This window comes from Pelobates fuscus, chromosome 8 (genome assembly GCF_036172605.1).
Source record: "Pelobates fuscus isolate aPelFus1 chromosome 8, aPelFus1.pri, whole genome shotgun sequence".
NCBI lineage: Eukaryota > Metazoa > Chordata > Amphibia > Anura > Pelobatidae > Pelobates > Pelobates fuscus.
Genome location: NC_086324.1, coordinates 134,334,224 through 134,353,298, shown reverse-complemented (window position 1 = coordinate 134,353,298; position 19,075 = coordinate 134,334,224). Strand labels below are relative to the sequence as shown.

General features: G+C 39.8%; 1 protein-coding gene across 2 annotated transcripts in view; it reads left to right on the top strand.

Annotated features, from left to right (window-relative positions):
- Positions 1-19,075, top strand: part of SMG1 (SMG1 nonsense mediated mRNA decay associated PI3K related kinase) — a 112,643-nt gene that overhangs the window by 10,851 nt on the left and 82,717 nt on the right. The window contains exons 2-8 of one of the 2 annotated variants that reach the window (XM_063430323.1): positions 5,734-5,897; positions 6,921-7,073; positions 9,689-9,825; positions 12,669-12,727; positions 14,828-15,038; positions 15,990-16,115; positions 16,554-16,626. In XM_063430323.1, coding sequence (XP_063286393.1) covers positions 5,734-5,897; positions 6,921-7,073; positions 9,689-9,825; positions 12,669-12,727; positions 14,828-15,038; positions 15,990-16,115; positions 16,554-16,626 — 923 coding nt within the window. Of the gene's footprint in view, positions 1-5,733; positions 5,898-6,920; positions 7,074-9,688; positions 9,826-12,668; positions 12,728-14,824; positions 15,039-15,989; positions 16,116-16,553; positions 16,627-19,075 lie in introns of both variants that reach the window. The other variant, XM_063430322.1, reaches the window with a different exon arrangement.

Sequence of the window (19,075 nt, the reverse complement as noted above, 5' to 3'; positions counted from 1 at the left end):
CAGAATTGTGTACTGTTTAAAAAATAAAATAAAAAAATTATATTGCTCCTGCTCATCTAGATAACAAACTGTAGCTGCGTTAAAGGCCATATGGTTTATATAATCAGCCCACACACTGCAGTCCTTATAAACCCCATGGTTTTGTGTATAGTCAAAGACCCAGTTGCTAGAGTAACAAAATGGTCTTCTATACAGAGTTGAAGAGAATCTATTGTCTTACAGTTACGTAGTATTTCTGTTGAAAACCTTGTGTATTCTAATGTATAGTTGTTTCATATTGATACTTGATTGTAATATACTTTGTAAAACTTGCTGTTATCTTCAAAGTCCTCAATACTTTGTTTGTTTTCTTCAACTTTAAATAGTGTTTTAATCTTAATAGCTGCCAGGATAATAACATATTGCTAGAAAACAACTAAATTAATAAAATGTATGTCAGTTGGCTTCCGCGAGCTGTTGGGTTGCACATAAGATCCCCAACTTGTCAGTTTTCAGTGTTTCTCTTTAAGTTACATTCTTATATAAAGTATATATTTTAAAGTGTCTGTCAGAATTCCCAATGTGCACAGTCCAAGGGCAAGTAAAAGTATGATTATACATTTAACTTACTCATGAACTGAATCGCTTGAAAGTAAGCGTGTGTGTTTTAAGGAACATATCTAATGTCTGTCTGAATGTAAGTGGATGCAGCTGACAACTACAGACTTTCAGATGTGCTCTTCTTTTCACAATACCCAGCATGCCATTTATAGCATGGAATTGTGGGTGCCACAAACAGCATCGGGTAAGAGCAAATGTGCTGACCAACTGTAGCAGTGTTATTTGTTAAAGACTAATAAATCAACAGGCAAGGAAGAATCTGAGTGCCTGCTTTAACAAAGTTACGTGGAATGGACAGAATATAATCTACTTGCATTGTCAGAATTTGACATAGAAGGGTCAGACAATCTCGGTTGTTCCCGATCGAGGTAGACTTGTGGCTACTGAGCAACCATATTGTCCAAAGGATAAACATACAAGATTAGAAGTATAGTTTCAGCAGGTTCCTGTCTCTGCAATACGGATCTTTCAGATTTCTTACTTGCTGTTTTAGTTCCTTGGAAGTTTTTTCGGACATATGTGTGTGTGTCCAGACTTTCTAACAGTCTGAATGCTACAAAGCTCATTCTAAAATCCAAGCGTCTTGACAAGCATGTTGTCTGTCTTCTCTTCCAATCCAAGATCCTAGTAGGTTTGTTGTCTGGAGTGTTACCTATGCTGTTTGACCCAAATCTTCTTCAGGGACCATCATGCTTTAATTCTTTTGAGACTGCTTTAAGTTTTCTATGGTTTTTCATTCTATTAGCTCATACGAATATTCTTTAAAACCATACTTCACCTCAGACCACACTGTAGAATGACCTTTCCTCCTTGATATTTGACTGGGATTCTATGTTCTCTCTGTGAATGCTTGGTCTTCTACTAAAGTATCAGGATTTCTATTGAGTTATGAGCTTGTACTCCGTATGTGTTGATCCCATCCTCCAGGAACGATGTTCACCTGCACTATCTAAATGTCAAGCAAGCCCTTTCCAAATACCTCGAATTGACCCTTTATGCAAACTGACCATCTGCTGGTCATCTTCAAGCATTTCCACAAGGATAGGTAAGCAGCATAGCAGACACTGTAAATAGGTTCCTTAAATGAACAGGGTTCGTTACCAGCCTATAGGGTGAGGAGTACAAACCAGGATAGTGTTAAACACATTTTAGCCCAACAGCTTCCCCTTGCCCCCCTCTTAAAATAACATGAAACCTACCTTTATTCAACTGCTGTGTGGGCTCCGCCCCCTTGGCTGAGATACTCAAAACTGACAGTCTCTGACAATCCGGGGAGGCTAATGCGCACACAGGCAAAATGCAGCATTGGCCCATCAGCATCTCCTCAGAGATGTATTGAATCAGGGCATCTCTATTGGGAGTGTTCAGTGCCTCTATGCAGAGCCATAGCCCAGGAAGCACCTCTAGTGGCTGTATGAGTGACTGCCACTAGAGGTGTCCCTAGGTACACCTAGGCACATAGAGCACTTCAGAAAGCTAAAATGCTTCATCTGTTTGGAATATTCTTTTAAAGAGACTTTGTTACTTTTTGAGATCTTTGTGACATATTTGCTTGTATGGTTGTTTGAATGAGGGGAGATGGCAAGTAGTAAATACTGAGAGAAATTCTTACTTGGTATTCTCCTGACTCCTGTCACTATGTTCAGCTCCTGGCAGTTACATGTTCAGCAGCCAGTGTCAATCATGTATTCCCCCACATCTGCAGGAGTAAACAAATAAACCTTATGGAAGATCTTTTGCGACTGCGGGGTGTTTCATAGATCTCGCGCATGTGCAGCGTATCTTCAGAATAGATGCATGCTTCCATCAACTATTCAGAGTGATGGCTGGTGGGAAATGGTAGGATGTGGAGCCCGGAGCTTTACCTGTTTATTCCCAGTTTTATCTCATGTTTATATTTATAGAAAGTCCAACACAGTCAATAAGGGTTTCATAAAGATTCTATCTTTATGAAAAACAAACCACTCCTAGAGCAGCTTTAAAGTGGCACTGTCATGGCCGAATCCAGTTTTGTTTTGTTTTTTTAACCCCCCCCCTGCCTCCACTACATCTAACTGACCCCCTAGTCACCCCCAAATGCCCCTAAGCCCCCCATATTACCTATTTTTTATCTTTATTTTCTGCCCCGGCCTATATTCAGGGCGCCGCCATCTTTGGTGGGTAGAGGAAGTCCCTGTGGGACACGTCACCTGCCCACACTAGATAGCACTGTGAGATTCCCGCACATGCCCAGTGAAACACCTGGACATGCGAACGGGAATTTCATCCATTCATTCGTCAGAAGGACGAATGAATAGAAAAATCAGACAAACAAACACTGTGTATCAGTGTTCGTTCAGTTTATTACAAGGAGGGAGCTACCGGCACGCAGCTCCCTCCTTGTAATATGTGGTCAGGAAAACCGCTTTGTTTTCCTGACACTATAGTGATCCTTTAAGTCTACCGATTTTTACAGTAGTTGCAAATCATTGTTTGCATTTTCTGTGCTGTGGCCTAGAAAACGTCAGCTGTTTTTCTTGTCTTTGGGTATTATATTTGCATATTTCATAAAGTATAGAACAGAAAAGATCTGTTTTGGGGCAGAAATTGTCTTGAAGACCCAAGTGTGTGTGATGTAAATACAATTTTCAGATAAAAATGGTAAACTGCTAGTCTGGTTACAAGGAAAAAGTGTGTGTGTGTGTGTGTGTGTGTGTGTCGCCTATTTTGTTGATTACAACCATTGAAAAATAAAGGCAGCACTGTAAACAATTTGAAATAAGTCCAGTGGGTACGCTCTGATTTCCTATATTTATATGTGATCGGCAGAGATTTCAGAGAAAAGGCTTTTGTCTAGGAAATGGTTATTCTGACCATTAAAAAAAAAAAAAAATGCTGCACATAAGATAGTCATCTCTATTTTTCCGCAAACTAAGTTATGATCATTTTTGAAAAATCTAACTTTCTGTAAATGTAATTTTTTTTTTTTTTTTTTTAAGCCATATTTCTATTCTGCTAAGCAGGACATGTATGGGGCTTGGTTATTGCAATTTACTCATTTAGGTGTAACTACCCTGAATAAATGGAGAGTTAATTAATTCTCAGTCTGTTGCCAAGCTGTGTTTTGTATATATGTATATATTTGATACACATTGAGTTGTACCTGAAGTGAAGTGGACTTTATTATCCGCACACAACTTTGAAGTCACAAACACTCTCCCACACACACAGCGTGTGGGGGAGAGATTTGCTGGCAATTACAACTGTGTATTAGAAGCTTGGTCAATGACAGTATTATTTGCTTCATAAATCCATAATGGAGGAAGGTATTAATCCTTGCTGCAATGCATTGTTAATAATTGTCACTGTAAATAGGTTCTTCCCTCTCTAGAGTTGTTGTGATGCAAAATGTTTATTTGGTGGCGGGGGGGCTCCTCATCCTCAGTTATTGTCTAAGAGTGAGCCTATGCAATCCTCTTTCCCCTAACATAGTTTGAAATGGCCTACTAAGCACTATAACCGTTATAACTCATACTGTAAACAGTGCTGAGTGTTTGTTCCAAAACCATAGTATGGAACTCTGTTTGACAAATACCAAGGCCGTAACCCTCCCACAGTTCTTGCAGCCCATCATTGGTGTCGGCTTTGGACGATGAGTGTAACCGTTATACTTTCACGTTATTTGACTGCAGAGGGGTGAAGTATGCGTGCCAAAAGAGCACTGTTTTCTCCCTTCAGATTAGAGGAAATGCACAACAAAGATATATCACCATGTTGTGACCGTAAATGTCAGGCACCGCACTATACATTTTAAAGTTAAGCTCCTCCTAAGACTCCTCCCCAGAAAGGTATAAAACTTCCAAACCAACTAAGAAATCTTATTTCTCTGTCTGCCTTTGGTAGGCATTATTTTTTTTTTTTTTTTTTTATATATATATATTCATCGAGGTTTAGGTAAGGTGGCTGAGTCTGTAAAGGGGTCAGTTTTTCGATTCTCTTCTACAGGTTTGCTCACTTTTCATCCGTTCCAGTGCTGGTCCCTGGGTGTTACTCTTCATGCAACACACACCTCCTGGATGTTCTCATCTCCGCCTCTGTTCATTTTTGATTTGCCCTGCTTTGGACGCATCCCCAGGCAGAGCAAATCTCTTCAGTGACTAGTGGATTTAATGCTAGCATACCGGCGGCGGAACGGAGTGATGTCATGTCACCAAGTTTCTATACTCGCTGACTAGGGAGTTTCCATATCAACTGCAGCACATGGCTGTGGTTGCTATGGGTGGAGAGCAGAATGACATCCTGTGTGAGATATTTTCTGCTCTCTAGTCAGCCAATTCCTCTGCACACTGAGGCATTGATTGACAGCTGGGAGAAAAACCTATTTTTTAATATAGTTTTTTTTTTTTTTTCTCCTAAAATACATGTGCTAGCATTACTGCTAGTACAATGTGTATATATAAAATCATATGCTCAATCTAATGAGCAAATGTTTGGGGTGTGACAAGTGCATTGTGAAGTGTAAGTTCACTTGCCAACGTCAAGGCAAACCTTGTAGATAAGTTCTACACTAACAATTCACCTTGCTGCTTTCAGCTGTAATAGGAAACACGTGGTGTAGGTGGCAGCCCTGTTACATGGCTGTGCAATACAGATACAAAAATAAGCTCTACAGTCAAACTCCCACTATTCTTGGGCAGCGGGTGAGCTTTCACTTTAATGGTAATTGCACTTATGTAACGGTGCATAAGGACTTGGGTTAGTGTGCAGTTAACGTTTTGTTTTGGTTTTCTTTTCTGTATTTGCGCTAAGGAATACTTTAAAAGTTGCTGCTGCCCACAAATATTGGGAGTTGGAGCATTGGACTGTGTATTTTTAAATTATGTTGGCAAGTAATAATATAAACCTGGACTGAATGATGAGGCAACAAGGAACAGGTCATTGGTGATGTACTCAAGCCAGTTGTACAAGCAAACCTGGGCTCAAGGGCGGTTTATTTGAGAATAAGATAAGAGAAGGATTTGGCCTTTAATTTTCCATAAGCTTCTGTACTCTTGTATTAAGAACATTGTTTTGCATGTCTACTGAGTTTTTAGTGCAACACCTGTAATATTTGCAAATACTTACATTTTAGAATCTAATGTTCTTACTCTTCAGATCTGATAGTACTCCAGCCGACCAGGACAATTTAAAGTATTCTACTTCCCGAGACCGAGGCAATTCTGCCTCCTATGGATCGCACACTCAAAGTTCAGCCGGAGTTCCACGACACAAGCATGATGATATCAGGGTTCAGACTGACATTCATAATGAAGAGGAAGGTATGCAAAGTCTGTTCGTAAATACAGGCTGTCTGTATTTCTCTGTATATTATCGGTTCATTTTCATGTGTTTTTCTGAGCTGAGTTTGTAGAATGTTGTACAGGTTGTTAGTTTTGTGGTATGGCTGTACACATATATTTCAGATTAACCGTCTGTAAGGTACCAATGGATACAACAATGGACCGAAAAGTTAAGTAGCAAGCAGCCTGACATTTTCTGCAAGACTAGATGACCCTTAGGCCCTCCAGTGAATTTATTTGGTATGTCAATCAATAGTGAACTCCAAAGAATTCCCTATGACAGACAGATTCTCTTATGTTTCTTTTCTCCTACTTGCCAATAGAAAAATAAACAGAGAGGAAAATAAATAATTTAATGTTGTACTTTAAATAAATCCAGGAATGCTTACATTGTTGCCCAATAATATTAATATGAAGTGCAACTAAACATGTACAAAATTCCCATTATCTCATGCTTTTGCACTGGTAACATGGCTGTGCATGCTGACATTCAATGCCAATTTTGCACAGAATTGACGTTTGCCAGCCTGGAACTTTGTTCTGACGCTTGTGGAGTTGCACTTCCAACAGCTAAGGGATTAAACTCTGTAAGTGCAGATTTGAAAGTATAATGCAGCTCAAACAGACTGCAGGGTCCATGACCACTTCAAACCAATGAAGTGGTCATAGTGCTTGGAGTAATGTTTTAAGCGCAATGTTTACAGTGAAAACCACTGCTGCCTTTAAGGGAACCAATTATTTAACTTGGTTATAGGCCACCCTTCTCTTTCATCATACATGATACATTACAAAATGGTGCACAGCAGTATTAAGCCAGATTTAGCCCACATCATCTAGATTCTGGAACCATACCGGACTGTTTGCTCAGAGTTGAAATAGCCTGTATCTTGAATAAAAGATAGCAGCCTTTTTTAAAGCTGGCACACATACATATTTTGTATAGATTTCTCATGTTTTCTGACCAGGTATGATACTTTTATCAATGTATCTTTTCTTGTCTAGATAGCTACAATGTCAATGGAGGATCTGGAGAAAATGCTTTTGGTCGGAAGTCGCTGGGGCAAGAGCTGAGGGTTAACAATGTGAGCCCTGATTTCACCACTGTCCAGCATGGAAACCGTGCTTTAGCATCTAAAGAAATGAGGAAATCCCAGGGTAAGTTGGGACACAATACAAGACCAAAAGTGCTCGTATTTACTGAGAGAAAAAAAACATACAGCACCATGCTTTTGTGTTTTCGAAAGAGATACTACAACTGCAAAATGTGTTATGGAATACAGCAGTTTGCTACGCACTCTAATTTCCAGAATCTGGTCTGCAATTACACTGGCTCTAATGGGTAATCCATGGTTTTAAAAATGTCCTTAGGCAGTTATCCGCCTGATTATTAACATACAGAGGCAAAACATTTTTCTTTAGAGATGGCTGTTTTGGCAAATCTGAAATTTGACTAGTTGTGGTCACCTCTGTCAGAAGTGTAAGCCAAGTCAGGACTTTTTTTAGTTGATGGTGCCTGGTTGACATGTGGTTTGAGAAATTTGGCCTCATGCTGAGAATGTTTCCCTGCCTGATTAGTGAATCTCCTCTGACTTGCCCAAATGGGCTTCAAGGGACACTCTGCATGACAGACATCTTCAGGGCTTCTTTGTGCTTATCTGTGGAATCCTGACAATGAGAATATAGTGCCTGTCTCTAACTTTTGGCACTGGCTTTTAGAGTCTAGGGACTAAGCCTTATGCTGTGTGTTAATGAAATAAATGTAGTTGTGGAAACACAAACTATTATATTTTGATCTACTGTTCTGCAATAAATGTCAGAAGAGGTACCTGTATCTGTTTACTGCTATAATCCCAGGTGTGGAACGCGGTTCACACTGTGCAATGTTTCACTAAAGCATTTTTCAGCAATAATTTTAATACAGACTGAAGGCTGCTTTAAGCCAGTCTCCCTTTTAAATGTATGCATTTGTTGGCACATTTGACTCTTGCGCAAAAAACAACTTCTGTGACTAGTGCAGTAAATTATTCTTTAAAGCGGCACTGTCATGCCTCCCGCCTCCACTACATCCAATTGACCCCCTAGTCACCCCCAAATGCCCCTGAGCCCCCCACATTACCTATTTTTTATTCTTTACTTTCTGCCCCGATCTATATTCAGGGTGCCGCCATCTTTATGTGGGTAGGTGAATTCCCTGAGGGACTGTGAGATTCCCGCACATGCCCAGTGAAACACCTTCACGAATAAACTAACAGAGTATCAGTGTTCGTTTGTTTGTTCGGTTTATTACAAGGAGGGAGCTACCGGCGTGCAGCTCCCTCCTTGTAATATGTAAAGACAGAAGCGGCAGGGAGCTGTGCTCCCCACCACTTCATAAGCCCCCCAGGTCCCCCCCTCACTCTATGGGGGTCAGTCTGTGACTGCTGACTGTAAACAAAAAGGGAATAAGGGGAGAGTGGGGGGGGGGGAGGGAGAGATACCGTACTGTCCTCCCCCACCCCTGGGCGGCGGGTGGGGGCCAAAATGGTAATGGGGGGGGTGACCTACTGTCCCCCGGCCCCCACCCCTGCGCGGTGGGTGGGGGCCCTAATAAAACAATAAGGGGGGGGGACCTACTGTCCTCCCCCCTGGCCCCCACCCCTGAGCGTTGGGTGGGGGCCCTAAATAAAGATAGGGGGGCCTACTGTCCTCCCCCCCCCCCCCCTGGCTCCCACCCCTGAGCGGTGGGTGGGGGCCCTAAATAAAGATATGGGGGGGGAGACCTACTGTCCTCCCCAGCCCTGAGCGGTGGGAGGGGGCCCTAAATGAACCCCCCCCCCCCCAATCAAGGTGACTAGAGGTCCCAAGCCCCTAGTCACCCCCCCCCCCCCCCCCCCCCCCCCCCCCCACCCAAAACAAACTATCCCCTATCTACCCCCCTCACCCTAAAAATAGTGAGGGGGGGATAAAATACCTGTAAAAAAAAAAAAAGTTTTTTTTTGTTTTTTTACAGTGAGCAGCTATAGGCTGCTCACTGCTTACTACACATGCCCCTACTTGCGATATAGCGAGTAGGGGCATATTATTTACTAATACTAAGTCATTTTTACTTAGTGTTAGTAAATGTGGCTGAAAGACCAATTCAGGTCTTTCAGCCTTTTAGTAGATAGCTCCCTGATACCGTGGGAATTAGGGAGTTATCTACTACGCGGCTGCAAGATGCAGCCACAGCAATGAATAGGATCGGAGTTTCATTCATTAGAATGAAATTCCGATACGAACAAAGTACCGAATTGCATCCTAACACCAATGGAGAAACTCTTCTCATTCTGTTAGGCTGCAATTATGCAGTTTTGCCGGCGTTCTGTCTAAGTGACAGGACGTTCGGCAATACTGACAGGAAGCATTGTGGGAACAGGGAGGAAAGCTAGGGATCATGGGAAAATTGCTCTGACCAGCGGAAATGAAGCACACTTTGCTCCTCCGCTGGTCAGAGCTGGTCAAGCGGAGGAATCCTCCATAAGGCAAAGGGTCCCTACTTTGTCTTATGATTTTAAAGAAAACTAAAGAAGACAGGAAGAAAAGAATAACAGATCCTGAGAGAGGGGGAGAAGAGGAAGAGATTGAGGAAAGGTAAGTTCGGCATGACAGTGCCGCTTTAATACAAGCTTTACTCTGTAATTTAAACAATATTGTCCCCCTCAAAGCTGTTTGTTTGAACACATTGCTTTTTAACCACTAGCTTTTTTTGTTTGCTTTTTTTTTTCATGTATTTTCACTTTTTATCTTTGTAGATCGATCGCTGTCTTATTCTGATGAGTCCCGACTGTCAAATCTTCTTCGGAGGATTACCCGGGAAGATGACAGGGACCGAAGACTAGCTACAGTTAAGCAACTGAAAGAATTCATTCAGCAGCCAGAAAACAAAATGGTAGGAAATAAGGCTTTTCGTTGATAATCAAAATGAAGTTAGTTTACGCATTAGTTATAGCAGTGTTTGTGTTTATCACATTTATGACATTGCAAATTAATTGAGATAACAAGTTCTCTATTACTGTTTAGCATACCAAAACAACTTTGCAATTTGCTCAGGTTTCGAGGCTTCACTAGATATGGGTGTTATCTGTACTAGGACTGGGCAAACGGTAGATCCCCAGGTTTATTAGAACTGCAACTTCCATGATGCTTTTCCATTCTAAAACATGACAAAGCATCATGGTTGATGATGTTCTTCATCTATAGATTTACTGTTTGCCCATCCCTGATCTATACTGATGCAAAAATATCCTATGGATAGGCTTGGGTATCTGCTTTTGAAACATGCATATTGTCTCTATGGTCAAGCTATTTGCTAAGAATACAATCTGTTTTGAGGGGTTGCTTCATCGCAAATGCATAAACAAAAACAAACTTGTTTAACCCCTTCAGGACGGAGTCAATAGTGCATGTTCTGATCAAAACAAAACTTAAACAAAAACTAGAATTTGCGCTATATGTCTGTTCACCCGTAGTTCCCCTCTTTCAAATTATATGCACCCACACTTATTAATATCATTTTGTTCAGGAGGAAGAGGACTTTAATTTATCATTAACTATTCATATATGGAACATCATTTATTATGAATAAAATAAAAAAAATGTGAGAAAATAAGATTTTATTTTTAAATTTGTATTTCCGTCTGACATTTTAACTGTGAATGTCATAATACTGTTTTACTGCAAAAAAATGCACATATTTGTAATCAGCGATGTCTCACGAGTACAACAGTACCCCCCATTAACAGGTTTTATGTTGTTTTGGAAAGTTACAGGGTCAAATATAGAACATTCCATTTTCAAATTGAAATTTTCCAAATTGGTAATGTTACCTTTGAGACGGTGTGGTAGCCCAGGAATGAGAATTACCCCCATAATGGCATAGCATTTGAAAAAGTAGACAACCCAAGGTATTGCAAATGGGGTATGTTTAGTCTTTTTTAGTAGCCACTTAGTCACAAACACTGGCCAAAGTTAGCGTTCATATTTGTTTTCGTGTGGGAAAAAAGCAAAAAACTAATATTTGGCCAGTGTTTGTGACTAAGTGGCTACTAAGAAAGACTGGACATACCCCATTTGCAATACCTCGGGTTGTCTACTTTTGCAAATGGTATGCCATCATGGGGGTAATTCTCATTCCTGGGCTACCATACGCTCTCAAAGGCAACATAACCAATCTGGCAAATTTCAATGTGAAAAAAATGAAATGCAAGCCTTATATGTGACTCTCTAACTTTCCAAAACACCATAAAACCTGTACATGGGGGGTACTGTCATTCTCGGGAGACTTCACTAAACACAAATATTAGTGTTTTAAAACAGTAAAACATATTACAACAATAATATAGACCATGAAAGTGCAGTTCGTTTGTAAAAAATGCGAAAAACGTCACTTTTACTTAAAATATCATTGTTGTAATACAATTTACCAGTTTGAAACACTAATATTTGAGTTCAGCGTAGTCTCCCGAGTAAAACAGTACCCCGTATGTACAGGTTTTATGGTGTCTTGGAGAGTTACAGGGTCAAATATAGTGCTTGCGAATTAAATTCTCTGCACTTTCTCCCTGTGTTGTCAGGCATGTCAATCAAATTTTAATTAATCAAATCACATAATTATGTTAAAAGATTATTTAAATATACACGTAGAATTTTAATATATATATGCATTTATAGGTATTTAAATTCTACGTGCATACTAATGTAATATTTTATGTAATTATATGTGTGTGTGTGTGTGTGTATATATATATATATATATATATATATATATATATTTTATTTATTTGCGGTTATTTGTATTTTATATATAGATATATATAGAATGTCATTCTAAGTGTATTTTGTTACATATATATATATATAAAACAAAATAGTTATATATGCATATGTAATTTCATTCTAATTTATATTAAAAAAAATTCAATGTTGTATTTATTTATTTTATTCATTTATTATTTTAATTATACGTATTTATATATATAATATATATACATCTATTATATATGTAACGTCATTCTAAGTGTATTTTAATATTAATATATATACTTATTTTTACACTTGTCTAATTTTTTTTTTTTTATTTTTTTTTACTTCCCACCAGCAGGGGGACTGTCTGATATTTTAGACAGTCCCCCTGCTGGCAGATCCACAGCCAGCTATAGGGGGCCATGTGATCGCTCTTTGAGAGCGATCACATGGCCACCGGGGGCCTCATTTGTCGGAGGGGGGCTGCCTGGGCTGTCAGGCAGCCCCCCAGAAGAGGATCGCGGCGGAGGTGAGTACACCTCTCCTCCAGGGGCTCAAAGCCCTTTTAATGCGCAACGGCGTTAAGGGGTTAATCTCTTTTTCAGTCCATAATCACTTTAAAGTAAGACATATTTAACATCTCTGTAATGAAAAATGGGAATTTTGGGGGGAAATCCCACTCTATAAAAAAATGCGTTTTTTTTTTTTTTTGTTTGTTTTTTAAACTCAATGTAAAATTTCTTGCGTTTTTTCAGAAAACTGTAGAAAATAATTAACACGTAATTGGGAACCAATGAGAAGTATTTGGCTGCACTATAACAAATATTTCGGAAACTGCATTTAGCTGCCCAATATCCGTATAGAGCCATTTGCCTATTGAAAATAGAAACTTGAATGTAAACTGAAGAATTATTTGATAAGAACTGGTTGAGTACATATTTCCAGCTGTTTCTGTATCTATGTTGTAGTATTTTTGTGTGTTTTATGTAGGTGCTGGTTAAACAACTTGACAATATCCTGACCGCTATAAATGACGTGCTAAATGAAAGGTAAGTCTATTTGTGTTACGGTTGCATAGGATACTTCAGTAGCAGTAAAAAAAAATTTTTGTTTTTGTTTATCTTGTTCTAGTTAGTTCCCCCCTCAACACTTTAACTATGTAACAAAACCAATCATAGCAGTTTCAGAGAACATCCATGTCCATTGGCTATCAGGCTTACAGCCACTTGAGACGCTTCCTCACCTAAGGTCTTTCCTTTAGCTTCGTTTTTTACAAAATCAATATATTTATTTTAATTTTATTTTTTCCAACCTTTTTTTTTTTTTTTTTACAAGACTGTATATTTGCTTGATGCATTCACAGTGGATAAATGTTATCTTTATCAGTCTGCAGATCTATCCATTTGCTGCCCATTTGATTAAAGTGACAGTTTGAGCACAAACAACTTTAGCTTAATAAAGTGGTTTTGGTGTATAGATCATGTCACTGCAGTCTCGCTACTCAACTCTGTCATTGCGACTTAAATCACTTTGTTTTCAAACTTCCTTTATTGCACTGTATAGAGCCTACGTGAGCCTCCTGTGTTTGATTCAAATAACAGAGCATTTACAAACTTCTAAAGTAAACACACTGTACTTTAAGATCTGTGTGAAAATTAAACCTATTATTTATTTATTTTCTTTGTGTACGCTTTGTGAATCCCAGCCAGGGGCTTACATCAACTTGGGCTGCATAAACCGAATCAAAAGCGATTTATTTTTGTAATTCATAAATGGTAGAGAATTGAATAGTGAGACTGCAGGGGCATGATCTATATACTAAAACTAGTTTGAGCTTAATTTGTTTTGGTGCTTAGAGCAAGGCTTAAAATTAGAAGTCAATGTTACTGGCCATGCCTTAAGTTACCCACCAGAGCATATACACCATGGGTACATTTTTACTTGTCAATTGCTAGTGGCGAGTGGAAATTTTGAGCTGCTTAGAGTATCCCTTTAACACAATGTACAGATAAAACTATTAGCTGATTAATATACTACTGGATTCTTTATAAAAAAAAAAATCTCAACTTTACAAGGATGCATTTTCTTTTAATCTAAACCAGAATAATTTTAATGTACTGAAGCTTATTTATCAAACCAGGGATTGTCTAGAATTAGCTGTGGAATTGCAAAGTATAGGTCACAAAGCCAAGTTGCAAAAATAAAGGATTTGGATACTATTTTTAATCTGGCATGTATTTGTCACATTTGCATAGGCTTGGGTAGCCCACAAGGTTTATCGCTTTCACACCAGCACTGTGAATTCCTGCCTAATGTTCTGACTCCAGATTCTGAAGAAACTTCTCAAGCCCTGTGTTAAAGGGACACTATAGTCACCTAAACAACTTCAGCTTTATGAGGTTGTTCAGGTGAGAACTATAGCTCCCTGCAGCCTTTCTCATGTAAACACTGTATTTTCTGAGAAAATACAGTGTTTACATTGAAAGCTAGGAACACCTCCAGTTACAGTCACTCAGAGTGAATCAGAGGGACTTCGGAGTTGATGGAGGCATAATATGCTTCCATCCACTCAGATCTGCTGTCAGCAGAGCACAGGGCAGCACTGTGCACAGCATCCTGGGTTCAGTATCTCCTCCCTCTGCATGCAGACACTGAACTTTCCTCATAGAGATTCATTGATTCAATTCATCTCTGAGGAGATGCTGATTGGCCAGGGCTGTGTTTGAATCATGCTGGCTCTGCCCTTGATCTGCCTCTTTGTCAGTCTCAGCCAATCCTATGGGGAAGCATTGCGATTGGATCAGGCTACCACATGTCAGCAGACTGCTTGTTTTTCTGAGTATAACAGCATGCAGAGTTACAGCTTCAGGCTTGAATACAGTAAGAGTTTTACTATATTTATGGAGGCATGAGGGGCCCAGGGGGGTTTTAACACTATATTCCTGACCCTATAGTGATCCTTTAAATTAGTTATCTTGGTCCAAAATGATAATCTGTAACTCCTACAAACAGAAACAGATTCAGTACTCCTAAGTTATTCACTCTATTTATTGGTGCTTATCTGATGATGATTGGATCTGCATTTGGTGTTTTTCATGCCTGTCAGTGATTATAATTGTGATTTTTTTTATTTTTTTTTCCTACAGTAGCAAGCTGCTTCAGGAATTGCGACAGGAGGGCGCGCTGTGCCTTGGCTTACTTTGTGCTTCTTTGAGTTATGAAGCAGAGAAGATCTTTAAGTGGATTTTTAGCAAATTTAGCTCATCGTCTAAGGATGAAGTGAAAATTCTTTTTCTATGTGCCACTTACAAAGCTCTAGAAACTGTGGGGGAAAAGAAAGCATTTTCATCTGTAATGCAGGTAAGCCATTATTAAATTGGAAGCTCCTTACAGACATTAAAAGGGCACTCAAACGATCTTAACCACTGTGCAAAGTATTTGTCATGGTGCAGAGAGATTTTGTTTACAGTCAAACATCTTTAGTGTCCAACCATTTTCAAGTAGTTTGACTAAACCGAGGTACCATTGTCTCTTAAATTCTCTCCTTTACTCTTTACCTGTGTTTACTTAGACTTGCACTGCTCAGTTTGACAAGAATCAGTCCCCATTATCATTACATTTACGGCTCTTGCAAGACTTTGACATGTCTAGAAAAGTTTATACCATGTATATAGGTTTGTTACCTGCTTACAAACTACATTATGTGTGTTATCATGTTTTACTTTCTATCCATGAAGCTTCATGCTTCCATTTGTCTCCTACAATTCATCACAATGTCCTTATTGACACAGCAGTGCTGATTAGTTTGTAAATCTAGAAATACAATTACAACACTGTCAAACTGTATGCTTCATGACAACGACGACTGTTTTGAACAAAACAATATCCCATAGTGTTGGTCTGTTTTGTAATCAATATTTGTATCCATCTTTTCAAGAGCATTCTTTGTTTCCATGATAACTAGAAATAGGCAGCAGAATACAATGCTTTAAGAGGTGTGCTAATAACAGAGTAGGATTATTTTGTTATTTTGCCCCTATGTCAGCTTTGTTATGATTATGTATTACACAGTGTGTGGCGAAATACAGTTTAGAGTATAGGTACTCTTAATGCACAGGCCTGTCTGTACTAGATCATCTGTAACACTTGTAGTATAGAAAGGCAACTAACAAAAACAAAAAAAAAAGCCTCAATGGCCAGCTAAATGTGGCCTAGGGTTTTTATAACTTTAGTAATGCTTTTAAAAGGTTGCCTTGTTTAAGGAAGATCTTTGTCTCATTTCTTTTGTACGATAATTTGCTTCCTTTGCAGTTGGTTATGACTAGCCTGCAATCAATTTTGGAAAATGTTGATACACCCGAGCTGCTGTGTAAATGTGTGAAGTGTATTTTACTTGTGTCCCGATGCTACCCTCATATTTTCAGTACAAATTTCAGGGTAAGATTGATGTTGCTGTACCATCACACTCGTTGAATGTTCCTTCATGTTATTGGCTGTGGTGTGGGTTTTTTTTTTTTTTAACTACACATTTTATTCTTATTGTATAATTTTGTTTTATGTAATTGAAAGTCAATACAAAGTAAATGTATGTTCTCTGGGAATTGTCCAGAGAACTTGATTTTTAATGTTACAATGCACATACAGACTCCAAGTACCATGACCCCTTGAAATCAATGAAATTGTCAGTGCTTAGTGTAAACCTTAAAAAAAAAAATAAAAATCATAAATACATAAAATATTTCTCTTGATCACTTTAATTCCATATTTTAAAACCAACATTTTAGGCCCGCTACATTCTGTAGTGGGTAATGGCAATGCAGTTAAGTTTAAATAATCAATGCTCACACCACTCATTTGTACCTGATTCTTTTGTAGGACACAGTTGATATTTTGGTTGGGTGGCACATTGATCACACTCAGAAACCATCTCTCACACTTCAAGTGTCAGGTAAGATTTACATACCTTCCGATTTGTTCTATGTCCTGAGATAAAGATTCCCCCCACCACCACCACCTAATTTTCATATAGTATACATTCTAGGGCAGGGATAGATGACCTTCGCACCCCAGATATTGTGGACTACATCTCTCTTGATGCTTTGCCAACATTGTGGCTGTAAGAGCATGATAGGAGATGTGGTTCAAAAGATCTGGATTGCCAAAGGTTGCCTACCCTTGTTCTAGGGTTATTCATAAACTCTGGATTACAAATTTAAGCAATTTAATTACAGATGGCAAAATTAAAACTAAAATAGTTGATTTTGAAATCTTTTATATTAAAAACTTTGTTTATATCAAATCTTTTTTTTTTTTTTTTTAATTCTTTATTTAGGTTGTGCATGAGTTAACAAGTAGATTTGCACTGCCACGTTAGCTAGTGCAATCAAAGCAGTAAACATTGAACAACAACAGAGTGGCTTCATATACAATGCACATTTTCTTTTTCATGATAGTTAAGTATTCAGTATGCTAGAGATCAAGGTCTAGGCTAAGCTTTTCAGACATTGTTACGTGGGGTTATGTTAGCTAGACTGATAATAGGTTAGTACACGCTTGATAGTAGAAATACAACATGCTTGGGTTTGAGCTATATAACATGTGGGTGCAGGCAGTATTTAGTTGACAAACATCTAATGGGGTCCCCCCTGCAATCCCAGGCTAGTCTAAGAAAAGATAATAAATTCGCTTCAACATATGCCACAACAGCGTGGTGCAAGAGTGACGAAAGGGTTAGAGATTGGCACGTGAGTACGCACATTCTTATATATATATGTATGCTTAAATTCAAATGACTGGTAACACAACTGTGTCTTGGCGGCATGGTTTTGGAATAACTAGTGCAGCCCGACACTGGTGTGGGCTTTATAAACTGAATTAATAACGATTATATACAACATCGGTATGCCCTGAGGACAGCAACTGATAACCTAAGAAATAAGCAACTCAGTCATGCATCCTTGGTAATGGTGGGGTGGTTTGTCCGGGCAGCCAGCCTCGTGTGTCAGCATAGTCAGGTGGTCATTCAGCCTATACCCCTGCTGGGCTGTGAGCTTCCATGTGGGGACGGTTCATGTTGGGCTGCCAGTGGTTTATCCTGCGACTGATACCATGTAGTTGGTGGTTGCTGGTGCGTTCTGGTCCATCCTGAGGGCCTGGGCTTTGCATGGGGGCCTTTCGCTGCTGAGATACTGTGTCTCCTGGATGTCCTTTGTCCTCGTGGACGCATTCCTGTGGTTTCCCAGCGGGGTCGACGGGTTAAGCGCCTCCGTGGCTGTGGTCTCGCTTTTCTGTGCTTTGGGGAGGTGCGCCCCCCGATCCGCCGCCTTGTGGGAGCCCCTGGAGTTGCGGACTGTTGCAGGCCACTGTGTGGGTGAGTACAGGGCTGTGATGGGGTTTGTTGGTACATCATACACAAGTTTTGTCCAGAAGTCTTGAAAGTGCTGATCCAGCCGGATGAGGATATCATTGGCGTCGGGGCTTGGGTGCCGCGTGGCCGCCGCCATTTTGGCTAGGCCTCGGTCGACCTGTCTTAAGCTTGTGGCTTCAGCTTGCTGACCTGCCCGGTTTGGATCGCTTTTCAAGTATGGACCGGGATCACCCCTGCCGGTCCCAGGGGGGGGGTAACGGGATACCTGCATAGAGGGGTGACTTTGTGTGCAACGCTGGTTCCGTATTGTGGCCGCTGTCTCTGCCCGGCATGTAGTAGGCCGCATTTGCCTCGACGGGGCTTGCGGATTTTCAGGGAGCCGCCGACCACCTCGCCACATCTCAGGTGGGTCAGGCAGCCTATACCTCGCTTGGTGCTGCCCCTGTCTAGGGCAATCGGGCTGTTAAAAGCCTTTTTTAGTGAGAATATGGAGGAGCTTGTCCGAGACACGTCTATCCTCCATTGAAGTCAGGCCCCGCCCCCTATATCAAATCTTTATATTCATAGCTTGGTCATTTTAACTTTCTTGTTCTAGTGTGGATTAAAGTTGCTAAAATGTGGATTTTAGTGAATAACCCTGCTAGTGTTCCCTTTTTTTTTTTTTTTTTTTTTTTATTATTATTATTATTATTTTTGGTATGCATGCATGTTGGAGTCTTTAGGTTGAACTAACGTTTCACTACATAAATAGTTTGGGAAAACGTGTAGCTTATAAGAAGTTCATTTTAAAACTCTTGGACACCCTGTAACCCATTCTCCAGTCTTTCCAATGGGCCTGAGTCATAGAACCTTCCAGGTTCTGAACATGGGAGATGTATATGTGCACTCTCCTGCCACTACTATTCTTTCTCATGGACATAGCACCCTATAGCCTGGAATCCCTTCTGTCTGTAACATCCCACTGGGGTCGTGTTCAGTCCTGGAACCCGGGTACAGTAATAGCTCTGCCTTACAAGCACAAACCACAGGG